Here is a 27,541-nt window from a genome sequence, read left to right on the forward strand (position 1 = left end):
TGTTCAGCCTGGCTGCAGTGAGCACGGGTTGATGTTTCCTCCCATGGCCAGCGGACAAGAGTTGGCTAATAATGACCTTGCATAGGACAATTTTGCCTTCCAGCATTCGTTGGAACTGCTAGCGCTGCTGTTAGAATGCCTCCCTCTCCAACTCGGGTCTGAGTAGATTGCCACAGCAGACAGGTACTGTGCAGCTACAATCTAGATTCATAGTTAGAGAGCTGCAGCCATAAAGGGTGGCCTACAAATCAAACGTACCTTTCTTTCCATGCTACTGCGTTCCATGGGGACGCGGGTGGGGCTGTGGGTTAAACCACAGAGCTGAGGACTTGCTGATCAGAAGGTTGGCGGTTCGAATCCCTGCGACAGGGTGAGCTCCTGTTGCTCGGTCCCTGCTCCTGCCAACCTAGCAGTTCAAAAGCACATAAAAGTGCAAGTAGATAAATAGGTACCACTCCGGCGGGAAAGGTAAATGGCATTTCCGTGCGCTGCTCTGGTTCGCCAGAAGCGGCTTAGTCATGCTGGCCACATGACCCGGAAGCTGTACGCCAGCTCCCTTGGCCAATAAATTGAGATGAGCGCTGCAACCCCAGAGTCGGCCACAACTGGACCTAATGGTCAGGGGTCCCTTTACCTTTACAAATCAAACATACCTTTCTTTCCATGCTCCTGGGCTCTGGTTGGTAGCCAGTCCTTGCTCGCTAGCCCTTGCGGATATTGAAACAATGAGGTTATTTTTCCATGAGCCATCGAGGAAAGACAGCTTGCTTCTGAATGCCAGTTCCTGGATACGACTGAACGGGGAGATTGCTCTCAGGTGCTGTTTGCAGGCTGGTCCAGAGGCATCACGTTGGCTGCTGTGAGAACAGGATTCTGGACAAGATAGGCCATTGGCCTGACCTAGCAGGTCTCTTCTTGCATTATTGTGAGTTGTCTATATGCCTCTGCCCTGATCTGTGTCTTATATTCCATTTTCCACACTGCACTGCAATTTGCTTTTGTATGCTACAGAATATATTACACTTAATTCTCCATTGTAGTAGACGTGAGAGGAAATCTGTGCTACTGGAAAGGGGGAGGGCCCTGTCAAATACAATGCGATTTCTGTAATTGGGTTAACGTGCTAAAAATGGTGCTTGACAAAATGTCTTTCTATTTCAGCAGGCATCTTAAAGAAATTCTCTGCTTTTGTGATAAATTTTAATTGACTCTATCCACTGCGTCCTTTCTGTAAGTGTTAGGAGGCCTGCACCTTAAAGATTCGGGCAATTAAGCAGCATAAAGTAAAGCAGTGGGCATGTGTTGTTAAGGAAACAATTTGTTTTGATAGCTGGGCCATCCTAGCTGAAGATACCCTGATATCTGCAGAGGAGGAGCGGTATACAAATTTAATAAATATGAATCATAATAATAAGAGCAATTTAAGAGCAAAAGTCCTCTCCTTTGCACTTAGATAAATGTAGGGGGAAAGATAGCACATGGAAGGTGGGTGAGATAAAACAAAATTCTTGTATTGCACCCTCAAAAACAGAAATGTCAAGAGTCTAGAATATTTTTGGGAGTCAAGTAATATTGTAAGTGCGAGGGGAGGCAGCTGGTGTCCAGCATAATCTCTCCCCCCCCCCCCATGTCTGCATGTCTTCAGATGGTATTTATCTGTATTGTCTGCCTCTTTTTTATTCTTTCCATCTGTTGCACACATTTTCGTTCCTTGGCTTGGAAGGTGGAGGCAGGGAAGGAGGAGGAAAACAAGCGTTGTTCCTTCTCTCACAGAACCTGGGGAGAATAAGCAAATCAGTCTCCTAAGCTTAAGCCAAGAAATACTATTCTCTATGAAATTGAATATCAATATACGTAGCAAGGCTTTGAGATTAGACCACTGCTACCTGCAAGCCCCAGTAAAAGGCCCCATCAAACAGCGGCCTCTTCATTACTTGGATCGCCAGGGCGAAACAGGTGCAAAACGTCGGCACCCTCTCCTCTACAACTTCATTAACATCCATCTACAACTTCATTCCTGCCAACCTAGCAGTTCGAAAGCACATCAAAGGGCAAGTAGATAAATAGGTACCACTCCTGCGGGAAGGTAAACGGCGTTTCCATGCGCTGCTCTGGTTCGCCAGAAGCGGCTTAGTCATGCTGGCCACATAACCCAGAAGCTGTACACCGGCTCCCTTGGCCAATAAAGCGAGATGAGCGCTGCAACCCCAGAGTCGGCCACGACTGGACCTAATGGTCACGGGTCCCTTTACCTTTACAACTTCATTAGCCTCTCTCGGTATTGTGAGCAACACCAAACTTACCTTTTGTTGGTATCTTCATGAACTTGCCTAAAAAGATAAAGAAAACAAAAGACTGAGTTAAGCACTTGAAAAATCCATTGAAATCAGACATTATAAGTTCATCTTAGGTTGGGTAGTTTGCAAGTCTCTGTGGCTTTGCATATGGTTTTCTATTTTTCTCTGTAGTTAAACTGTGGCACTCGCTGATGGTTGGCCACCACCTTTGATGACTTTAAAAGGGAGCTGGGGAAATTCACAGAGGGCAAAGCGGCCGATAGCTACTAGCCATGATGGCTGTGTTCAGCCTTGCCTGTTGGAGGCAGTATGTCTCTGAACGCTATTTGCTGGGAATCGCGGATAAGGAGAATGCTGCCATGCGCATTGCAGGCTTCCCTGGGGCATCTGGTTGGCCACTGTGGTGTAGTGGTTAAGGGCGGTAGTCTCGTAATCTGGGGAACCGGGTTCGCGTCTCCGCTCCTCCACATGCAGCTGCTAGGTCACCTTGGGCCAGTCACACTTCTTTGAAGTCTCTCAGCCCCACTCACCTCACAGAGTGTTTGTTGTGGGGGAGGAAGGGAAAGGAGAATGTTAGCCGCTTTGAGACTCCTTAAAAGGGAGTGAAAAGCAGGATATCAAATCCAAACTCTTCTTCTTCACTGTGGGAACAGGATTCTGGGTCAGATCTAGTCACCTGATCTAGTAGGAAAGTACTTAAGGTGGATGAAGGAATGCATGGAGAGTATGAGGTAGATGCATCCTCCTTAGGTGTGGACTTTTATTGCTGGCCCTTGTGGTAAGGGTTTAGGCCTAGATAGCTCAGTTGGTTAGAGCGCAGTGCTGATAATGCCAAGGTTGCAGGTTCGATCCCCCGTCTGGGACAGCTGCATCCTCCTGCATTGCAGGGGGTTGGAGTCGATGATCCTCAGGGAGCCCTTCCAACTCTACAATTCGATGATTCTGTTTTTCTAATCTTAAGGTATCCAGAGCAGCAAAGTGGGAAAACTCCTGGCCATTTAACTCTGGAAATGCCAGAGATTGAACCACGGACCCTGCTGCATACAAATACAGTGGTTGTTGTTGTTTAGTCGTGTCCGACTCTTCGTGACCCCATGGACCAGAGAACGCCAGGCACCTCTGTCCTCCACTGCCTCCCGCAGTTTGGTCAAACTCATGCTGGTAACCTCGAAAACACTATCCAAACATCTCATCCTCTGTCGCCCCCTTCTCCCTGTGCCCTCCATCTTTCCCAACATCAGGGTCTTCTCCAGGGAGTCTTCTCTTCTCTTGAGGTGGCCAAAGTACTGAAGCCTCAGCTTCAGGATCTGTCCTTCCAGTGAGCACTCAGGGCTGATTTCCTTCAGAATGGAGAGGTTTGATCTTCTTGCAGTCCATGGGACTCTCAAGAGTCTCCTCCAGCACCATAATTCAAAAGCATCAATTCTTTGGCAATCAGCCTTCTTTATGGTCCAGCTCTCACTTCCATACATCACTACTGGGAAAACCATAGCTTTAACTATACGAACCTTGGTTGGCAAGGTGATGTCTCTACTTCTCAAGATGCTGTCTAGGCCTGTCATTGCCATTCTCCCAAGAAGCAGGCGTCTTTTAATTTCGTGGCTGCTGTCACCATCTGCAGTGATCATGGAGCCCAAGAAAGTAAAATCTCTCACTGCCTCCATTTCTTCTCCTTCTATTTGCCAGGAGGTGATGGGACCAGTGGCCATGATCTTTGTTTTTTTGATGTTGAGCTTCAGACCATATTTGGTACAGTAGTACCTTGGGTTAAGTACCTAATTCGTCCCGGAGGTCCTTTCTTAACCTGAAACTGTTCTTAACCTGAAGCACCACTTTAGCTAATGGGGCCTCCTGCTGCCGTGTGATTTCTGTTCTCATCCTGAAGCAAAGTTCTTAACCTGAGGTAATATTTCTGGGTTAACGTAGTCTGTAACCTGAAGCGTATGTAACCGGAAGCGTATGTAACCCGAGGTACCACTGTAATGGACTCAGCCGCTAAAATCATGGCTCTTCCCCTTCCCGTTTCTAGGATCCAGTAGCAAATAACATGAACCCATGTCTATTGATATTTGTTTAAAAGGGGGGGGGGAAGTACGCACATCTGCACAACTTGCAACGCACCCCATGAATCAAGTATTTAGGCCTGGCCAGGTGCCTCTTCCCTGCATCTTTTCAGTTGCATGCAGGCAGTGAAAAGCAGCGGATTCTGCATTTTATGGTGGTTCTTCAAAATGGCTGGTGGCCTGTATTCAGCGGTCAAACCAAAAGTAGTGCAGGATCAGTTTCGATTGTGTGGTGCTCACATCAGATGTTTAGCAGCCTGGTCAACTGGTTTGCTGGGATTCTTCCAACCCAACTATAAAACTTTATGCATGTCATGCATTATAAAAAAAAAAATTGTCATTCTGCTGATCTCTGGAAGGTGAGATTATCCTGCTGGATCTGGCCAAAGGCCTCACTGTGGCTGACCCGATACCTATGGGAAGCCAGCAAGGATAGGAAGACGCACGACTGAAAAATGTCTAGGATCTTGTCCTGAATATGAGAAAGAGAAGAGTCCCGTTTTCCTGCAGGGTGCTTGAGTCTCTTGAAGTGCCTTGAAGTTGCTCCCTAAACGAGCGTGCCGTTTGTTTAGCTGTGTTTTCTTCGTGGTGCTATGACGGCGTTGTAATAGGAAAGATAAAGGACTGGTTGTGTTCTGTTTTCAAGGAAGATAATCGCAGAAGGCCTTGCGAACGCACACCTGCCCCGTTGCCCAGGACACAGATAGATGGGGAAGGACGCGCAGCTTGAATCTAAGCTGTCTGCCTTGAGATGGTCTGTCTGCTTCCTTCTGCAGGAAGGCTTGTTAGAGCCTTGTTAGAGAGGCTTGTTAGAGCAGTGGTGTCCAGCTGTCTTGGCAAGAGTGGCACAAATCAAGTCCTCCCGTGTGCTCAGAGCTACTTGTGTCACATGGTGGGCTAAGGCACAATTCTGCCTTCAGCCTACTTTGCCAGAAAACAGGCAGCAGTGTGCAAGAGAAAGAGAGACCTATAGGCAAGCATACAGTCCTGTTTCTGAGTCCTTGCCAGGCTTGTGGGTAATAATAATAATAATAATAATAATAATAATAATAATAATAATAAATTTTATTTATACCCTGCCCTTCCTGGCCAGAGCTGGGCTCAGGGTGGCTAACACCAGTAAAATTACAGTAAAATCATAATAGAAAAAACCCGCCAAATTAAAATACAGGTTAAAATGCAATTTAAAATGCAGCCTCATTTTAAAAGTAGCCCATAGATCAAAACCATAAGGGGAGGGAAACATAAGGGTCGCACTGAGTCCAAACCAAAGGCCAGGCGGAACAGCTCTGTCTTGCAGGCCCTGTGGAAAGACGTCAAGTCCCGCAGGGCCCTAGTCTCTTGTGACAGAGCGCTCCACCAAGTCGGGGCCAGTACTGAAAAGGCCCTGGCTCTAGTTGCGACCAATCTAACCACCTTGCGACCTGGGACCTCCAAAATGTCATTTGTGGACCTTAAGGTCCTCCGCAGGGCATACCAGGAGACGCGGTCCTGTAGGTACGTGGGTCCTAATACTGTACTCCAGGAGTGCTGCAGAGCCTAGCTACCTTTGCTACTCATGTGCTGCAGGGGGCTTAACACTCATGCATATCTATGTTGGGGCTACAAAAGCACAAGCCTGAAACTTCTCATCAGGTTGCTTTGTTTTGTTTTGAATATTTTACACTAAAAAAAATCTGTAGAACGGTTGGATTCTGCAGCCTGCATAAATGGTGTGAATGCGCATGACTTTGTAGGGCAAATAAATTTCGGCAACTGCGAGTCACAGGAACGGGTGAAGAGCGTTTTGCAGATCCCACAGGAGTTGGGGGAACAGCCTTAGTTTTGCATATAGAAAGTCACTCTCTGAGTTCTCCAGGTAGGGTTGGGAGACAAACTTGTCTGAAGCCCCGGTGAGCTGCTAACTGTCATTGTAGACAATACCAATACCAGTGTAAAAGTTAAAGGTACCCTTGCCCGTATGGGCCAGTCTTGCCAGACTCTAGGGTTGTGCGCTCATCTCACTCTATAGGCCGGGAACCAGTGCTGTCCGCAGACACTTCTGGGTCACGTGGCCAGCGGGACGAAGCTGCTCTGGCGAGCCAGCGCAGCACACAGAACGCCGTTTACCTTCCCGCTGGTAAGCGGTCCCTATTTATCTACTTGCACCCGGGGGTGCTTTCGAACTGCTAGGTTGGCAGGCGCTGGGACCGAACGACGGGAGTGCACCCCGCCGCGGGGATTCGAACCGCCGACCATGCGATTGGCAAGTCCTAGGTGCTGAGGTTTTACCCACAGCGCCACCCGCGTCCCAACAATACCAGTGTAGACAATACCAATGGTCTGACTTGGTACCAACACCAAGACCTTCTTGCACTGTGTAGTTCTGAGCCTGGTGATGGGGAAAGACTGAAGAGTCAGGAAAGGAAGAGATGTTTTGCACTACCTAGTCTCAGGATAGTTTCACCCCCCCTGGTGCTGGCAGCCTATAGCTTCTGCCTGTGTAAAATACTTGCTGGGCAGGCTTGAGTATACCAGTACGAAAGCCAAGCTCCTTCTCTGTTGCTCCGTAGACTCTCTTGTTGCTGGTCAGATAGATTACCTGCCTGTCCTCCTGTCTCCTTTCCGTTTGCTGCTTCTCTGCATCTATAGCCTCACTTGCTTCTGGGCTGCCACAAGTCAAATCCACACCCTGCATTGATCAATCACCCTTGCACCATTGTAATAGTAAATGGCTTACCCCAAAGCATCTTGGGAATTGTGCTTTGTTAAGGGTGCTGGGAGGGGTGCTGGTGGCACTGTGGGTTAAACCACAGAGCCTAGGACTTGCCGATCAGAAGGTCGGTGGTTCAAATCCCCGTGACGGGGTGAGCTCCCGTTGCTTGGTCCCTGCTCCTGCCAACCTAGCAGTTCGAAAGCACGTCAAAGTGCAAGTAGATAAATAGGTACCGCTCTGGCGGGAAGGTAAACGGCGTTTACGTGTGCTGCTCTGGTTTGCCAGAAGCGGCTTAGTCATGCTGGCCACATGACCCGGAAGCTGTACGCCGGCTCCCTCGGCCAATAAAGCGAGATAAGCGCTGCAACCCCAGAGTCGGCCACAACTGGACCTAATGGTCAGGGATTCCTTTACCTTTAAGGGAGCTAGGAGTTGTTATTAGGCTCCTCCCAGGACTAGAGTTCCCAACACCCTTAGCAAAACTACAGTTCCCAGGATCCTTTGGAAGGAAGCCTCAACGGCTAGGTTGATTATTTCATGCTACCATTACCCGGCTCTGCAAGTGTTGCTAGACTAGAACTTGGATAATCTCAGAGCTTTGGCTATGCCAGCTGGAACTGATGGGCATGAGGAGTCCCAACAACATCCGGACGCCCACAGATGTAGGGTCTGTCCCCAGCTCTCCATGCCACCTCCTCTCCCAGTTTCGCCACAGCTCCATACTTGCAGTTCTCCAATGGACAAGGCAGCCAAGCTCTAACCCCTTTCCCTCTCTTCGGACACTTAACTTGAAATCACATTAAGATTGTTATTTGTGAGTGTCTCCTCCTCCCTCCTCCTCCTCCCTCCTCCTCCTCCTCCAGTGTCTTAATTAGGTGCTTGACAACATTAACTTTCAAATGGATGCAAAGCCTCTCTGTTGCAGCAAATACGCTTTGACGAAAGAATTAGGCTTTCCCCTCCTTCCGGCCCCCGTGTTTTGAGCTGCGGCAGATGCCTGCTCATTTGGAACAGGCTATTCAGGGTGAGCACATACGAGCACTGCTTTCCCCCTTCAGTGGGCCTTTGTGCCCATTAATGCCCTGTTGTGTTTCAAGATGGCAGCAACCTCCCGAACGCGGAGGAGGCTATAGAAGGGCAAAGCTGCTCCCCCTCAAATGAGTTTTGCCTCTGTTTGACGCTTCCCAGAGTTTTGTGTCCCGGATTAAACCACGCTGGTCTTTTTTAAAATGGAAAATAATTTATCTGGAGCCAGCATTCTCCCCACCCAGAGCGCACTTTTCTGGCACCTCTCAGGTGGGCGCCATTGCTTCTGGCCTTTACGTACTTCTGAGAAGCCCAAAATGAACATTTCGAGTCAAAATGGAAGGTTGGCCACCGTGTGCGACTCTACACTTTTTTAGGTCTACGACGCCTCCTAGCCGCCATTGGTCAAGTAAATGGGTGGAGCCAATCGTATTTCCTTTTCTTCATTCCCTCTCGTGTAGTGGCAATGGGCTTTAAGCTTTCCAGCCAAGCCTCTACCATTACACACATACATGTTTGCACGAGGACCCCTCCGAGCTGCCCTAGCCATCTGCCCGAATCTAAGGGGACGAGGGAGGCGGGGACACATTTATTTGACCTGCACCAGAACCAGGGGTGACCCCCAAACCCAGCTAGGGAGACAGCTTGCCATAGTTTTCAGCAGTGAACATGGCAGAGTTTCATTTCATTTCACTTTTAATTTGTATATCACCTTTCTATATGACTATATTCAAGGCGTTTTACAAGCTGAGTAAACAACGGAATAGACAGCAAAGGCCGCGCAACTAATAGCAATCTGACCCGATACCAAAAAAAAGTCATAATAAAGGCGTAACTTTAAAATAAACAACTTAAATCAAATAAAGCAATATTCAATAAACCGGCATCTTTTCTGGGCTGCCCCAAGTTGCCCGACTTCATTGTGAGTTCCAGTGCCTATTTTTCTTGGTGTTCATGCCAGAAGCATGACCTCACTGCGCATTAATTATGTCAGGAGTAGAATTCAGGTAGCGGGCCGTGACTTTGTTTTATCTTGTTTTATTTGTGTGTGTCTCTCACGCACAGAATCCCCATTTACCACAACAGCCTCGAAAACACCTCATGGTTTTTTTGGTCATATGTTTTTTGGGTTCCTAAAATTGAATGAGAGCATGTAATATACAGTGGTACCTTGGGTTACATACGCTTCAGGTTACAGACTCCGCTAACCCAGAAATAGTGCTTCAGGTTAAGAACTTTGCTTCAGGATGAGAACAGAAATTGTGCTCCGGTGACGTGGCGGCAGCAGGAGGCCCCATTAGCTAAAGTGGTGCTGCAGGTTAAGAACAGTTTCAGGTTAAGAACGGACCTCCGGAACGAATTAACCTGAGGTACCACTGTATTATATCAGGTGCCTTGTCTCATCTGTGGAGGTATGTGAACTTCTCCAGTTGGGTTTCCACCCCGGAATCACATGCAGTAGCCACCCAAGCGCTCTATCTGGGCCCGTATGCCTCTGAATCCCAGTTGCTAGGCATTGCAGGTTGCAATGGCACGGCTGTGCTCATGTCTTGCTCATGGGCTTCCCATGGGTATCTGGCCTGCCCCTGTGAGAGCGTGATGCTGGGCTTCAATGGGCCTCTGCTCTGAACCAGTACTGTGGCTCTTCTTATGTCCCTGGCATAGCTGGTTTCCAAAGAGGACAAGGCAAATTCATGGAGGAAAGGGTTAGGTCCATGACCACCGGCCACCGTAGCTGCTGATGGAATCTCCGAACTTCAGAGGCAACGCTTTGCTTAATTACCAGATGCGAAGGGCAGACAAGAAGGAATGGCTCGTCTTCATAGCTCCCTGAGTTTCCCCCAAGGACATCTGGCTGTTTCACTGTCGGGAACGGGAGTGCTGGGTTTGATGGGTTGCAACTGTGATCCAGCCAGGCGGTTCTCAAGTTGTGTTAGCACCATCTACTGGGGAGTCAAATGTTCTGTGGAAACCGATTAGCAGGTTTCGTGGTACAGAACTTGGCTGCGTCACAAAATTGTCAAGGGCTCGGGTTTTTTGGTGGGGACTAAGAAAGCAGTCCTGTGTGCCTCCCTCCCAACCACAAATCACTGGTTGCCACGGCTAGCCAAAATTAGTGGACCACTGTGGAGGTGGGCATCTCTGGCAACCAACACTTAGCGTGGAACCCTTTGCAGTTCCCTTGCAGCAGGAATTGACATTGGACATCTCTGCCTTTGAGCAGAGATACAATACAGTGGTACCTCAGGTTACATGTGCTTCAGGTTACATACGCTTCAGGTTACAGACTCCACTAACCCAGAAATAGTGCTTCAGGTTAAGAACTTTGCTTCAAGATGAGAACAGAAATTGTGCTCCTGCAGCAGCGGGAGGCCCCATTAGCTAAAGTGGTGCTTCAGGTTAAGAACAGTTTCAGGTTAAGAACAGACCTCCGGAACGAATTAAGTACTTAACCCGAGGTACCACTGTATCTACTAGTGGGCTGGAGCATCCATTATCCTTTGACCCCTGGCAAATCGAAAATATGCTTTGCCATTTATTCTTGCAAGGTGGGGGGAAACCTGCCGTGTTTTGCTCTGCTTTAGTCTTTACTGAAAGGTAATAAGTGACTTAGGGGACGCAGGTGGCGCTGTGGGTTAAAGCCTCAGCGCCTAGGACTTGCCGATCGAAAGGTCGGCGGTTCGAATCCCTGCGGCGGGGTGCGCTCCCGCTGCTCGGTCCCAGCGCCTGCCAACCTAGCAGTTCGAAAGCACCTCCGGGTGCAAGTAGATAAATAGGGACCGCTTACCAGCGGGAAGGTAAACGGCGTTTCCGTGTGCGGCTCTGGCTCGCCAGATGCAGCTTTGTCACGCTGGCCACGTGACCCGGAAGTGTCTCCGGACAGCGCTGGCCCCTGGCCTCTTGAGTGAGATGGGCGCACAACCCCAGAGTCTGGCAAGACTGGCCCGTACGGGCAGGGGTACCTTTACCTTTACCTTTAATAAGTGACTTGCCTGGTATTGGTTGGAAAAGCACTAGTGTGGGTTCGCAAAGTCAGAGACTAGGATATGTGTTGTTGTTTTTTCTTTTTTGCAAGATCCTGCGCAAGATCTAGAGTGTCTAGCCTTATCACACAATGTCCAAGCTAAGTTGCCTGTGTTCCCAGCCTCCTTTCTTTCTCTCCTTTGCGCTGAAAAGCAGAGCAGTGTGCTATTGTTCACCCTAGACAACCACTGAATGACAGTCGCCAATTGAGGGCACCCTTATAAATTGATAGCTTGCGGTTCAGTTCTTTGAGGCTATTGATACGGCGTCACAGTTGTGGAACACATTTCCTGGGGAGCATTGCCTGGCTATTTCTTTCTCCCTTTAATTTTAGGGAACACTCTTGGTTCTGGCAGGTTGTTTCCATTGAGTCTCTGAAGAATGAGTTGCTCTCTCTTTTTTTAAAGCTTGATGACTCCTTTTAGTCATTTTATCATTTCGCGGGTTCTCATTTCTTTTATTGCTTCTGCCACCTGTGTCAAACTAAAACCATCCCTGCACAACAGACACCCCAGGGGCCAGGCTATAATTTTTTAAAAAAACGAAAGAGTAAGTTCTGCCCAAGTTTGCCCCAGAGCTGTCAGTTCTGTAAGCATCAGGAAAAACTTTCTGACAGTAAGAGCTGTTTGACAGTGGAATGGTCTCCCTTGGCAAGTGGTGGGCTCTCCTGCCTTGGAGGTTTTTAAGCAGAGGTTGGATGGCCACCTGTCATGGATGCTTTAGCTGAGATTCCTGCATTTCAGGGGGTTGGACTAGATGACCCTTGGGGTCCCTTCCGAGTCTACGATTCTATGATTTACCCTGGGTATAGGGAGTCTCCAACCTTCCATATGGTACTGAACTGCAGCTCCCATCAGCCCAAACAAGCATTGCCAGCGGCCAGGAATGATGGTAGTTCGGCAATGTCTGGGGGGCCAAAGATTCCCCACAGGTGATTTAGACACTGGCAGTCAGGTCTAGCCACTGTTGAGGAATCTTCTTGTCCCATTCATTATTTTGTACTTTGGTGTTGGTGGAAACTTTTAGGAACTTTGCATTGCACGTTGCAGTGTTCTGGTTTTCAATTGATTTTGTCTATTTGTATTATATCTTTGTTAAATTGCTTTGAGACTTTTGTTGTTGCATAAATCGGTGGGGGAAAATGTAATGAATTATAACAATCAATTTCCTAGGCATGGTTCAGAAATTTGTATCAAGGTACCACAGATGGCCTTAGAACCCCCAAAGGGCCTGAGAAGACCTCTAGCCTTGGTTTAATCTGTGTTTGAAATACTGGGTGGTTTTACTCAAAATAGACCCATTGAAATGAATGAACATGGCTAAATTAGGCCCATTAATTTCAGTGGGTCCATTCTGAGTTAAACCCACTGCTTTTATTATTTCCATGCACCACTTGGGAATACTGTGTGTGTGTGTGTGTGTGTGTGTGTGTGTGTGTGTGTGTGTGTGTATCGAAAACCTTTCTTGCCAGGTTTTTCTAAATGCGACCTCTTTCTTCTTTCAGGTGCTACAAGAGAAATTGGCTCTGCTCTGACCAGAATGTGCATGCGGCACAGAAGCATAGAGTCCAAACTCAGGCAGTTCTCAAGGTGAGTTAACGCATGCCAGTGAGCCGACACAAATCGGAAAGAGCCCTTCATTATTAGCTCCTGGACTTTGGTCAAGATGTAATTGCTACACAACCCCTTTCATTCAGGACCACATTAAGTTGTTTGCTGGGGCTGGCTTCCAGCTAACCTCTGACTTTCGGTTGCTGGGAACACCCTTTCCTTTTCTCCCATCAAACAAACCGGGCTTTGTGGGAGAGGAAGAGTTTCCTGCCCACCCTGAGGAAAAAAACAGAGGCTTGCTGGCACAACCCTCTTTGCACACCAGGAATTCCTAGTCATGGCATTAACTGTAGCTCAGCAGTGAATGAGGGACGCCAAAGGGGAATCGGTTCCATAGCTGAGAACTTGGGAAATTGCTGCAAAAGCAAACTATTTTATTGGGCCTTCTCCAGTATCTGGTAACTCTCTCTCGAGGGAGTATGAGAGCTACAGTTGCGCCGGGAGATTTAGCTATGAAATGGAGAGTCCCACCGCCCAACCCCTCTGATCTAGACACTCTTTGGCCAGCCCTACTTTTCATGCCACCTGCAGTATGGACGCAATAATGCACAGCCGAACGTGATGGGCTGTTGAGAACACTTCAAAATAATTTTATGAATGGGTTAGCACAGCTCATAGATATTGAGGGGGTTTCTGAGCAGTCCGTGTGTAATGGGAATTGGGGTTGCTTGTGCGTAAGTTGCCTCTGCTCTTGGCAAAGTTGCCTGGTTAAACCTTTCCTTGGCTGCACAGCCCTTACTCTGCGGCTATGTCAGTCACTGGCAGAATCCGTCAGTGGGCATTTCCTGAACTTCTTCCAGCATAAAAGTTCTTTGACGCCAAGTCTCCGCCTAGCCTCCCTGCGTGGAAGTCTTCTGCACAGGGTGGGCGTGGCCAGCGGAGGACCTGTGCTCTCCCCGCTAGTTTCTGTGGAAGAGTCCTGGAGACATCTCTCCGAAGCCCTCCCCTGCTCCCCTGTCACGCTGATTTCCTTCTTCAGTGGATGAGTTCCCTCTCTCCCTGCTGGGCCCTTCTCCGGCATCGCTGGAGAGCCTTACCTCCACTCCTGGCTCCGATGGCAGTTCCCTGACACCGTGGGTCTGGCTTAGGGTAGATTCAGGTTGATTTCCCCTGCCCGCTTTGCAGGATTTGATTACTCTTTGTGTTTTCTCAACCAAATTAGTGCTTTAATAGACTGTCTGATAAACCCACTTCAAGAGCAGATGGAAGAATGGAAGAAAGTAGCCAATCAACTGGATAAAGACCATGCAAAAGGTAGTTATATGGAAAAGGAGCCATGGACAAGATGTGGCTGAACAATACAGGTTTTAAAATATAACTGTGCAAATGTTTACTTTTTGTGCTGTGTTTTCGAGAATCTGGTCACACGAGGTGGTGATGGCTGCTTATGGGATGATGCAGGTACAACCAGGGTTATGCGTGAGCCAGCGCTAAGAAATCAGGAATGGGCTGTGAGAATCTCCCACTCCTTTGCTGCATCTCCTTCCGTCCCTTAAGCAAACCCCCCTTTCCTTCTGCAACCACGATTAAGCGTCATGTTAGCACCAGTGTTATAAACATGGTTAGGTTTAACCACAGTTTCTGTTTTTAATATGGGTTTGGAACCATGGTTTAATGGAGTTGGCTTTCAAGTCCTGGTTTTGAGTAGGTGCCAAGGGTAGCCTTAATACTGTTATTTAACGCTGTTAAAGTAACGCAGGTGGCTTGCCATTTTTTCCTAAGCTGGAAAGGACTTCAGGCGAAGGATCACGCACTTCTGCGCCTGGTGCTCAGTCTCTTAACCATGGGTAATGAGGTACCAGGATCCACATCTGAAGATTTGATAGAAGCCACCACTTCTAAAAAAGAGAGTGATGTGTTCATTTTATGCAGAGATTTCAGGCCATAAGGCTAAGTATTGCTTGCAACCGCTTTAATGTTTTGTGTGTGCTTAAATGCACCCTCAAAAAGGGACGCAGGTGGCGCTGTGGGTTAAACTACAGAGCCTAGGACTTGCAGATCAGAAGGTTGGCGGTTTGAATCCCCGCGACGGGGTGAGCTCCCGTTGCTCAGTCCCTGCTCCTGCCAACCTAGCAGTTCAAAAGCACGTCAAAGTGCAAGTAGATAAATAGGTACTGCTCCGGCGGGAAGGTAAACGGCGTTTCCGTGCGCTGCTCTGGTTCACCAGAAGCAGCTTAGTCATCCTGGCCACATGACCCAGAAGCTGTACGCTGGCTCCCTCGGCCAATAAAGCGAGGTGAGCGCCGCAACCCCAGAGTCGGCCACGACTGGACCTAATGGTCAGAGGTCCCTTTCCCTTTACCTTTAAATGCACCCTCAAGTGCTGAGAAGAAAGTACAGTGGATCCTCAGGTTGCAAACATGATCTGTGCAGGATGCACATTCACAACCCATGTCTGTGCATGCGCGGGTTGCGATTTGGCGCTTCTGCTCATGCACAAATGTGATTTAGTGCTTCTGCGCATGCGCGACCGCCGAAACCTGGAAGTAACTCGTTCCGGTACTTCCGGGTTTTGGCGGTCCACAACCTGAAAAAAATGCAACCTGTAGCGTCTGTAACCCAAGGTATGACTGTACAACCAGAACCTGGGACTTGGCGATGTTCCAGTGGCTAGAACCCGCGGTTCTGCCCTGTTAACTGCAGAATGGTGCATTTGTAGTAGTCTTAACTACAGGAAGCTGCGGTTTCTTAAAATAAAATGAAAGACAGGTTACCACTAAAACCTGATGCTCTCTGAACATCCTGTCTGGCTGTTTTGAACTATTGCTGCTGCTTCAAGCAGGACAGGTGAGCTGGCGGTTAGGCAGTGCCAGAGCAGGTAGATTTAGTGGTGGAGCTGCTACCTTTTCTTAATCCCTGCTAGCTTGTGATGGCCGGGGCATTTAATTTTCATTTGTATACCACCTTTCTATATTGCTATACGGACAAGGCAGTTTACAAAGCTGCCAACAAAACAGATGGCAAAGTTCGCCCACCTAATAGCAATATGATCCAATACAAAGAAGTTGTAATAAAAGCATAGCTTCAAAATAAACAACTTACTGTATATCAAAATAAAGCAATGTTCAACAATCCCATTGGAATATAATAGTAAGCAGTAAAATGAAATACCAGCAGATAATAATTAAACAGTTTACACTTGAAAATTACAATAAAGAATTACTAAACTGTAATCAATAAAAATAACAGTGTCACAATGCATAAAATAGCACAAAGCATACAAAACCAGAAAGTTGGGAGCTGTGGTTCTCCCCCCTTTATTTTATTTTGTTCCTTCCCATTGCCTTCAGTGGGAAGGGAGTAACCATGCTAGCTCGTAAGGTGGTTAAGATTTTGCCTCTGGTTTGGGGGAGGAGGTGAGGGGGTATCGGGGGGGGGAGGAGCCTAGGATCATACATGTTCCCAGCTGTCCCCCACATGTTTGCCAGGCTGCCCACAGAAAGGGAAGTCAGAAATATTGTGTATGCTCCTCCAAGTGACCCTAATTTTGCAGTTTTAACCATGCTTGTGTTGCATATTTTACATTCTAATCTGCAGGGGGGTGTTGAAGGGCATTTGAGGTGCAGGTTAAGTAGGGCTATGAGCAGATTCTGACTCAGCCCGCACCACCTCCTCCTCACGAGTAATCAAATGAGTACTTTGCTTATATTGAGGCCCCTTTTGGGTTACTTGTGACATCACTCATCTCCAGGTGACTCACTGGGGCAAGACGGTTTGAGCATGTGACGCCAATCCTGGCTCACCTGCAGTGGCTGCCAATTGATTTCCGGGCCCAATTATAAAGCCTTAAATGGCTCAGGACTGCAGTACCTCAAGGACCACCTCTTTCCATATGAACCTACCCAGATCCCAAGATCATTTTCTGAGGCCCTTCTTTATGTCCCTCCTTTACGAGAGGTCTGGAGGGTAGGAACACAAGAACGGGGCCTGCTCTGCAGTGGCTCCCCATCTGTGGAATACTCTCCCCAGGAAGGCTTGCCTGGACCTTCATTACACACCTTTAGACGCCAGATGAAATGTTTTCTCTTTAACCAGGGATTTGGCTGATTAACGTGGGCTTTTAAATGTGTTTGGGGGGGGGGTGTTATTGGTTTGTTTTTGTTTTATTACGTATTTTGTATTCTCACTTTGTATTTTTCTGTTGTGAACTGCCCTGGGATCTTTGGGTTAAAGGGCAATATACAAATTTAATAAATAATATTATTATTTTCCTTCCCTTCCCTTTTACATACTGCTTTTGTGCTAAATATTAGTGAAATGCATTAGGATTAAAAGTAGCTTAAATTGCTTTCTCAAACACTGCATGCCATTCTCTGAACTCCTAGCATCATCAGGCATAGCCAGATCTATTTATTTATTTTTACAAAGCATGCCATAGCATAGATGTCAAATGTGTTGATATTCAGACTGTGTTTCCCGCTTTCTCTCTCTAGAATACAAGAAAGCCCGCCAGGAGATTAAAAAGAAATCTTCAGACACACTGAAACTACAGAAGAAAGCAAAGAAAGGTAAATTTCTCCCTGAGGCTTTCCTTACTCGCTTGGTGTGTGGCTGCTCTGAATTTCCTGTTTGTTTTTTTATTGCAGCAAAAAGCTGTGTTTCTGTGACTGTGCATAAATAATAATTTGGATGTATTGATTTGTTTTTGCCAAACACACACACACACACACACACACAACCCCAATTTAGGGTGGAATAAAACGTTGTGGTCTTCTGGCCATTTCATCTGCACAAGCATGTCATTTTGAAAGATGGAATAGTCTCCCACCCTCTCCTCCCCCTTTGCACTGTTCGGGGGGATTCTTCTGACACACACAACCCAAGCCAATTTCAAGCAAAAGGCCTTGCACAGGGCTTCCATTGACGGAGCTGGATAGGCGAATCCCAATCAGAGTCTCCATCCACCCAGGATAAATTTTTATGAAGCTGAACCCCGTTCTAAACTTATTAGGCTCATGTCCACCCCATACATTCAACACACATTTAAAGCATGTGGCTCCCCCACCCCCAGAATCATGGGAACTGTAGTTTGTTGATGGTGCTGGGAATTGTAGCTGTGTGCTTTGAACTACAAGTACCAGGATTCTTGAGGTGCAGGGTGAGAAATACACTCTAAATGTATAGTGTATTTAAATGTATAGTGTATACAGCACATTCATCCGGTACTATACCAGCTGCACTGGCTTCCGGTGGAGTACAGGATCAGGTTTAAGGTGCTGGTTTTAACCTTTAAAGCCCTATACGGCCTAGGACCCTCGTACCTACGGGACCGCCTCTCCTGGTATGCCCCACAGAGAAACCTACGGTCTGCAAATAATAATATCCTCAAGGTCCCAGGCCTCAGAGAGGTTAGGCTGGCTTCAACTAGAGCCAGGGCCTTCTCGGCTGCGGCTCCAATCTGGTGGAACGCTCTGTCACAAGAGACTAGGGCCTTGCGGGACCTGACATCTTTCTGCAGGGCCTGCAAGACAGAGTTGTTCCACCAGGCCTTTGGTCAGGGCGCAGCCTGACTCCCTCCTCTGGCAACCTGCACAGAATTTTGCTTAATCGGTTGCCATTAATTTGATTTTAATTAATTTTTATATTGCAATATTTTTAGAATGTGTGATTATTTGACTGTTGGATTATTTGATTGTTGTTAGCCGCCCTGAGCCCGGCTTCGGCTGGGGAGGGCGGGATATAAATAAAATTTATTATTATTATTATTATTATTAGTGTAAATGTGATCTAGACCTCGCACCTAGATACAGTGGATGCTCAGGTTGCAAATGTGATCCGTGCAGGATGCACATTCGCAACCCATGTCTGCACATGCACGGGTTGCAATTTAGCACTTCTGTGCATGTGCAAAGCGCAATTTAGCGCATTTGCGCATGCACGACTGTCGAAACCCAGAAGTAACCCGTTCCAGTACTTCTGGGTTTCGGCAGTCTGCAACCCGAGAAAACACAACCTGAAGCGGATGCAACATGTATAGCCTGCTGCATACTGCTTACGCCCTCTCTGTTCTTCAGACCACAGGGGCACACAGAATTTACAGCAAGGCTCAAAAGCTTCCTTCCTTACTTGGCAGTTCTGCCGGACAGCTTCCCTATCAGTGTGGGATTGCTAGGACTTGCAACCTCTCTCTTCCGCTGCCACTATCCCAGTTGAGGCCCTGAGCCACAACTGAAGATGGTTTGATGCACCCCCTGGTTTTGCACACATCGTTGGGGCCCAGCCCTCCATTTCAGAAGCATTGCATTACTGAATGGGCATGCGGCTCTTACGAAAATGCTTTCGTTGCAACTATTGAAATTGCTGGGTGCTAGAGGGTTCTGAAAACGGACACTTTCCTTCCCATCAAATTGGCTGTGCACTGAATTGCGCTCAGTGGATTATAACACTGCAGAAATTAACTGGAAAGTGAGCTGCCTTATGGCAAGTAAATTGGGAAATGTTGTCTGTTCCCAGCCATTGTGAATTCCATCCTTAAACAGCATAACTCCCACACTTAACTGCTGTCGTGTTGACTGTTGTGATACACATTTATTTGTGCTGAGTAGGAGGAAGTTTGGGTAAGCGGTAGGACTACTTCCTCCCACCGATGCATTGTAAGCTGCTGATGCATTTTAATCACTGTATAAGTGCATCGGCCTTCACACTGAAATAATTTCAATATTTGTTCAGAGTTCTGGTTCGAGTATGTGTTTATGGGTGTGTGTGTATGTGTCTACCTGTCCAATACCATGACCTCTTCATCCTGTAAAATCGGTCGCCCTACTATGTCTTGTGCTCCCAGCCAATTCTGGAAACACAGCAGGAATAGAAAAGAGAATCACTATCATAACACTTAGACCAGGGGTCAGCAAACTTTTTTCAGCAGGGAGCTGGTCCACTGCCCCTCAGACCTTGTTGAGGGCTGGACTATATTTTGAGGGGGGGGGGAATGAACGAATCCCTATGCCCCACAAATAACCCAGTGTTGCATTTTAAATAAAAGCACACATTCTACTCATGTAAAAACACCAGGCAGGCCCCACAAATAACCCAGAGATGCATTTTAAATAAAAGGACACATTCTGCTCATGTAAAAACACACTGATTCCCGGACTGTCCACAGGCTGGATTTAGAAGGTGATTGGGCCGGATCCGCCCCCCAGGCCTTAGTTTGCCTACCCATGGCTTAGACATTGTTCTGAACAGTCTCTTGCAAATGCCAAGTCCACCCCGGGGTTGGTGTGCAGCACTGAGAGCAGGATAGCTGCTCTTGGCCATCAAGGTTGGCCCCTTGTCTGTCTCAGTAGACAATGGAGGAGTGTGCCTTTGGGGGTGAAGTCAAACGGTTGGAAGATTACAGTACCTGCCATGGCTGTAGAGACTGGGACAGACATGTTTTCATTGAGGATGGGGCCAGACAAAGGCGTCCAGTTGTTCTTCTGTAGCTGCATCGTGGTGTTTCTTCTCTCTGCGCTCCATCCTAGCAGTCATTCCTCCTCTGGTCACTGTCATGGATCCAAGACCTGACTGACTGTCTCCAGGCCTTCAGTCTTCTGCAGGGGGTTCCCACAAGATGAGGTTGATGTCGCCAGCCTTCATGTCCCGTTTGCAGACATCTTTGTAGTGCAGAGTTGGTCTGCCAATTGGCCTGGAGCCAGCTCCCCATAGAGCACATCCTTGGGGAACTTGCCATCTTCCATTCTGTGGACCTTAGGATGATGGGATGGGCTTTGGGAAGGAGGCGCAAGGCGTTAATACTCTGATTTACCGGAAACATGTAGGGTACTAGCCTTGTCCCCCTAGTCCACTGACTGCACGCCACATGTCTTGTGCTGTTGAGATGTAACCTTGCTAAAATTTGGAAACTACGTTTTCTTCTTTGTCCAGCTATCTCTTGTTTCTTGTAGTCTCTTTGGCTGGCATATCTGTACACGCACGGTGGCTCCTTCAGAGTGGAAACCTGTCCCTTCTGTTTGTCCGTCCACGTGTATGAAAAATATTCAATGGGGGAATTTATACAGTGGTCCACACACAAGCTGTTTTAACTTGGTTTTGTGATGTGACCAGGTTCCCTCTACTACTAGTAGTGCCTCCACCAGCTTTGGGGCAGTCTCTCCCAACGCAGCAGATGTTACAAACAAAACAAAACAAAACAGAGGCACATTGCTGAAACTCCGTGTTTTATTAAGAGCGAAGGTTCAATGTCAGTACTTCTACATTTTTCTCATGGTAAAACAGCCCAAAGCCATACTGGAAAATGGTTTGGATTGCAGGCACTTCCTTTATTGTGAGTTCTGCTGTTCACTCGTGCATCAAAATTTAATCCCATATTCCCATTTGATCCCCATTTACTGTTTCCGCTGAAAATCCATTAATTTAAAAAAACAAAACAAAAACAAATGGAAATTGTAAATCTGGATGGCGAAAAAAATTGGGTGGCAGTTTGATGAGGACAAGATTGTGTGGACATTTCGGGAAACTTGCATGCTGTAGCAGCACCAAGTTCCACAATAAACCGTTGCGTGGTAGTGTCCTTGGATGTTAACGGTATCGATAGCCCTTGAGAGTAAAGCTTGATGGCATCACTTCATTTTAAAAATCATGTTGGATTTGTTTGATGTATTCTCTCTGTTTTTCAGTTCAGTAAAATGTTTTTGGGTGTGCAGGCATTCAAATTTTAATTTTGCTGCCAGTTTAAAAATTAAGATTACATGAAAGCCATAGGGTGGTGATGTGATTTATGTACCCAGGATTCTGAACTGAGTGTATGAAATGTGATAGGTTAGGTGGTGCCTTTTTCTTAAGAAAAGCGAATTTCCCATTAGACAAAACAAAATAAAGAAATTCCTTCCAGTAGCACCTTAAAGACCAACTAAGTTAGTTCTAGGTATGAGCTTTCGTGTGCATGCACACTTCTTCAGATACACACTGTGCTACTGGAAGGAATTTTTTTATTTTGTTTAGACTATGGCAGACCAGCACGGCTACCCATTTGTAACTTTCCCATTAGAGATTGGGAATTTATTACCCAGTTCACCATTGTCTACTGCACTATATTGTATTTGTGTCTATTTTGATACATGTTTTCCAACAGCTCAGCAAGCCTTTCAGTCATCTTGGGCCTGTATCTATAGCTAAATACCATTTCCAGTTAGAAAACATTGTGTCCGTTACTTCAACCATTTTCGTGAATCTTTTATTTATTTTATTTTATTTAATTTTATTTTTTGCAACCATTTTTGCAAATGTGTAACGTAACATTGGCTTATTAACAGTTTGATAGCCCAGCCCATCAATAAATGGTATATTAAAAAAAATGGCAAACCACTTTCAGCAGCAAAAGGTAATCCTGAAATTCACATGATAATTTTTGCACTCTTTGGACCTTAGAATAAGATGGATTGTCACTGTGTCTCCACATTTTTTGATAGTTGGTCTCTAGATATTTCTGTTCCGTAGGCACTTGCTTGGGCAGTTTTTCCACTTATCTCAAAGACAACTATTTCATCCAACATATTTTAGCATTAAAACATTCTGTTCTGAAAAATATTGTTTGTTAGCTGTTTATATATCCATTAAAAAAAAACAACTAGGAGGAGCTTGAGGGATGTTTTACGGAGGGACTGCAGCTCCTGTGGGGCGCAGAATTAAATTAGGAGATTTTGGCACGTTTGGGGAATTCATCTGCTACATTGGAAATGTTTGAGATTACTTGTATGTCACAAGTATCTACAGATGTCACACACACCTCTGTGTCACGCGGCTGGAGTGTGGATCTTCTGTAGCACATACGTATTTTTAAGGTCACAATAATGTGCTTTGCATAATGTTATGTCTAGTGCAGTGTTTCCCAACCTTGGGTCTCCAGCTGTTTTTGGACTACAACTCCCATCATACTTAGCGAGCAAGACCAGTGGTTAGGGATGATGGGAAGTGTAGTCCAAAAACAACTAGAGACCAAAGGTTGGGAAACACTGGTCTAGTGTATATATGGAGAAAGATATGTAGAATGGCATCTATAGCGAATTCTGCTCAAGAAAATTTCAGGGTTGGAGAGGAGAACCCGTGGATGTGTTTACCAGTCTTTGCTATAAAATATGTGGTGATTTCATTAGTCATGTGGTGATTTTTATTACTCTTATTTCATATTTTTCTTAAGTAACCTACATAGAAACACACACACACACTTGTCTAAAGATGAAAATTGTGCAGCGATTTAAACTAAGCGGATGTATGCAAATTTGCATAAGACATTCCAGTTGCATAATTTGAGTTTTGTGCTTACAGTAAACACACCCTTCCCTGTCTTAACGTGTGCACACGTTAAGGATGTGGGAACTCCTTAAGTGGTGTAAAAAGGGTCAATTGAGATTATCCTCCAAACCATGATTTGGAGGAACAGTAGTGTTTTAGGTACAAATGTTCTTTCCTATACACCAGTTTTCTCTTGTTTTCGGTTTTCTTCTAATCGTATTGTGCCCTGACACCTGAATTGGGCAAACTATGGTTAGCACCTAACCTCCAACTTATGATTTGAAACCATAGTCTGCAAAACCATTTCAAACCGTGCTTTTCAAATGACAGTTTAGATGCTAGTGCTAGCCACAGTTGGCCTGATTTGTTTGTTACAGGAAACCGTGGCATAGAGTGGGCTGAACCCGGAAGTGGAGAAATGGAGTCGGGATCAGGCAACTCCTGATACTCCAAACCATGACTTAAAAAAGGGGGGGGTGCCCTATTTCACTAGATCTCTTGTCACAAATCTGACCTTTCCCCTGGTTCCCCGTCGAATTCATCAAGTTGCATCATGCAGATGTTTGAAGGACCAGCTGCTGAGATGAAAGAAACTGGAAGTTGTAACAAAGCTAAATAAATTAAAAACCAGCTTGAGTATAGCAGGATTTTGTTTGAGTGGAAATTAGCCCTTTGACCTTAGCAACTTTGGAATGTGAAAGAAGGAAAGAAACCTTTGGCGTGAACGGGATCTCTTCAATCTGCTAATGATGTATATAAACACTAGGAAATTTAGAACATTGGTTTTGACTTATTTTATTTTCCTTCTCCTGTGTCAATTTTTGTATCCTGCTCACCTTCTCGACAGCTGAGGCGCTGGGTAAGTCTGAGCTGCACCGCATCCCTGGTGGCTGGTTGGTATAATTCTTTGCTGTGGCCTCTTATGGTTGTCTGGTCTCTACTAGCTGCCTAGACTTTAATTTCGAATTAAAAACTCCTACATCTTTTGGCCTCGACACCCGAGAGCAGGTGTCTTCTCAGCCAGATGCTACATTAAATCCATAGTGATGCACTAGGTTTGGAAAATATTAGGTCAACAGTTCGAATCCCCGCAATGGGGTGAGCTCCTGTTGCTCTGTCCCAGCTCCTGCCAGCCTAGCAGATAAAAAGCACAAAGTGCAAGTAGATAAATAGGTACCACTCCGGCGGGAAGGTAAACGGTGTTTCCGTGCGCTGCTCTGGTTTGCCAAAAGTAACTTAGTCATGCTGGCCACATGACCTGGAAGCTGTACACCAGGTTCCTCGGCCAATAAAGCGAGATGAGCGCCACAACCCCAGAGTCGTCCGCGACCGGACCTAATGGTCAGGGGGGTCCCTTTACCTTTACTGGCATTAAATTGTTTAAGTTCCAGCTGTGCCCTCAAACACTTCTCAAGTTTCTGGGCATCGTGATGATAGGTGGCCAAGTTATTTTCTAGACCTGACTTGAGGCATTCAGCTCTCCCATTTTACTGCCTTTTCCAGGGTATGTTCAGGAAAATTAGCTCCACATCTTAATAGGCTAGGAAAGAGTAGGAATACTTGACTTGAAATCACAGCTCAATTCTTACTACCAGATTGATGCCACCAAATTATAACCAAATTGATGTAAAGGAGTTGAGCAGCATTTATTTATAAGATTTTTTTACCCGCCCATCACCATAAGGCCCTGGGGCAGTTTACAGCTGTAGAAAATACAATGGAAATAAAAACAGATGAAACCATTAGAGAAGGAGCAGAACGATAAAAATTTGGCCAAAGAGGTGGGAAGCCAAATACGTTCATTTTCAACGGCTGAGGTACGTCTTCACCATAAGGTGAAAGCTGTACAGCTAAAGATGAAAGACACACCTCTCTGCGGAGGGAGTTCACAATTTAGGAGCTCCTGGGCCACCATCCTAGACTCCTTTGAGGGGGGTGGAACTGAGTAGACTTATCCAAGTGTTCTGGGCTTAGATGTGCAAGAGACCTGAGGTTAGAATGGCGACACCGTCAATTTTATTCCGTTTTCGAAAACTTACATGCGATCTCTCAACAGGATGATTTCAAATATATGTGCCTATTCAAAACATATTTTTAAAGTCTAGAGCCTAAATTCCCATGTTTGTAACCCCTTGACCCTAAAACATACCCTTAAAAAAAAGTACTTGCATGTTATGCCCTGATTGATAACAAATATATGAGTTTGGTGTGTTGAGAATGGGTAGAAATACGTGATTCCGAAATGAAGTTTTCAGTTAGAGATAAAAGAACAAGTCAGGCTGTTGGGAGTAGAAAATGACTTTTGTTTTATCCAAGAATGTTGTGATCTTCAGTAAGTTTGCAGCAGGGAAATCCCATAGTCCCTGGCCGTTGGTCCATGCTGGTTGGGGTTGATAGATGATGGAGTACAGCAAACATCAAGGAGGATTACCTGTCTAAATTTTAATAGTGGGAAAGACAATAGGAGGGGTGAAGGAGAGATAAACGTAAGCAAAGGATGAAGAGGGAGCAAGTGCCTCTATATCTTCTTAGACTTGGATATAGGTTGCCAATTGGCCGTGAGGATTAAGGGGTTACATCCAAGCTTTCAAGGAATATGTGAATTTGAGTAGGGAGAACAGGCTGGTGGTTGTGGTTGGTTTTTTAAAAATGGAAGGAGATTCATGCAGTGCTGTGTGTGCGCACTGATGAAGCAACCTTTCTGTGAAACTCAGTGTGAATGTGTTTGAGAGAGAGGCTGTTTCTGTTCTCGTCTTCATACCGTAACAACACAACAGGGAAGGTGGTGATAGCATAGCGAAATGCAATGTGACAAAAGATAGTCTCACCAGGGCAACCGTTAGACGCTTATAAATCTAAACAACCACGAAAATAACAGGCGTCATCTTTTTATGAATGAACATTCATATATTTGAATAGAAGGAAGAATCCACACATAAATCAGAGTTGCTCAACATTCAAATGTTGTTCCGGTCTACATCACATTTCCTCCCCCCAAAGGGCCTAATCAATGAGCTAAGGAAACTAAATAAAACAAGATTCCAGTCAATGTTTATTTCCAGATGAGGTAAACAAAATGCGAAGAGAACGCACGCATGCGACATTACCTGTGTTGTAAAATGTAGGTAGTGTGCAATTACAGTGGTACCTCGGGTTAAGTACTTAATTTGTTCCGGAGGTCCATTCTTAACCTGAAACTGTTCTTAACGTGAAGCACCACTTTAGCTAATGGGGCCTCCTGCTGCCACCACGCCACCAAGGCATGATTTCTGTTCTCATCCTGAAGCAAAGTTCTTAACCCGAGGTAATATTTCTGGGTTAGCGGAGTCTGTAACCTGAAGTGTATGTAACCTGAAGCGTATGTAACCTGAGGTATCACTGTATACTACTAATAATTTATGAGCGGATTCTTCTCCGATCGAGATTCAAATATATGAATGTTCGTTGAGAAAAAGATGACTCCTGTTATTTTTATGGTCTTCGTACTGTGGCAGGAGAGTAAAGAGCAAGTCTAAGACAGAGGTCAGCAACCTAAGGCTCATGGGCCACAAGCAGCCCTGAACCAAGCCGCCCGGGACTCGCTTCCGTGGCTCCGGAAATCACATCTGCGGAGACGCCGGAAGTCGCAGCCCACAGAGGGATCTCTGCTGGAGTGAACCGGCCCAAGCGAGGTAAACCTTGCTGACCCCTGGTCTAAGACTTGTGCTACCAAGGGGCGTTGCAGAGCAAGGTTTGAGATATGTAGCTACTGGGATGATATTGAGGCTGGTATCTTCCTAGCATGCCTCCTATATAGCAGAGGGTCAAGGTAGACCATAGGTTTTAGCTTTCTGCTTCAGTGAGCTCCTAGCTGCACTCATATGGCACCTCTCAGCACTTACAGAAGTCTGTCCAAGGCGCTTAATTCCGATTTAGTGTCTGAATTACGAACACAAAAGCTTCTGCCATGCACAGTTGCACTTGAGTAGCCAGACTCTTAACAGGCAACACACTGGAGTCTGAGCTCTTTAATTTCTTCCTGCAGTTAAAATAACGGCCGGTATGTCCTTGTGACGCACAGCTCCGATCTTGCTGAGTAGCCTTCAGTGGGCTGGAGGTGTTCACGGTGAGGGGATATTCGCAGCATAAACTCTGCCTGTCTCCCATTGGGATGAAGCCATGTAAATGGTCATTACTGAAGAGGAGATGGAGGCATGGTTGGCGGCAAACCTAGAGGAATCTGGGCAGCACTCTTGCATCACACATGGGATTGAAGACCATGATTGCCATCTCGGACCTTAATGGATCTAGCGCTGGCTGAGAGCCAAGATGGCAGGGTTGGCCCCATATTACATCTTTTCCCAGCTAATGTCCTCAAATTTTGTTGGAATGCAACTCCCGTCCACCTTGACCATTGACCATTCTGGCTGGAGCTTATGGGAGTTGGGGGATCATCAAGATCTGCTTAGCAGTGCCAGCTGTTGAGGTGATTTGTGTCCTGTGAGTCTTGGTCTCACGAAGACTACTAGTCTGTAACTTAATTTCTGCTGTAGCTGCTAACACTTCCGTTCTTTGCAGTAGCATTTTCTACACACATTATTTGCTACAGAACAA

The 27,541-nt window shown here is 46.3% G+C and overlaps 1 protein-coding gene across 30 annotated transcripts in view; it reads left to right on the top strand.

Moving 5' to 3' along the window:
* Positions 1-27,541, top strand: part of MTSS1 (MTSS I-BAR domain containing 1) — a 162,694-nt gene that overhangs the window by 110,314 nt on the left and 24,839 nt on the right. For 15 of the 30 annotated variants that reach the window (XM_083749128.1, XM_083749106.1, XM_083749107.1 and 12 more), the window contains exons 4-7: positions 12,610-12,694; positions 13,878-13,969; positions 17,149-17,223; positions 23,796-23,807. In XM_083749128.1, the coding sequence (XP_083605254.1) occupies positions 12,610-12,694; positions 13,878-13,969; positions 17,149-17,223; positions 23,796-23,807 (264 nt within the window). The remainder of the gene's footprint in view (positions 1-12,609; positions 12,695-13,877; positions 13,970-17,148; positions 17,224-23,795; positions 23,808-27,541) is intronic. The other 15 variants (XM_083749113.1, XM_083749124.1, XM_083749109.1 and 12 more) reach the window with 1 other exon arrangement.

Source organism: Podarcis gaigeae (assembly GCF_964106915.1).
Source record: "Podarcis gaigeae genome assembly, chromosome: 7".
NCBI lineage: Eukaryota > Metazoa > Chordata > Lepidosauria > Squamata > Lacertidae > Podarcis > Podarcis gaigeae.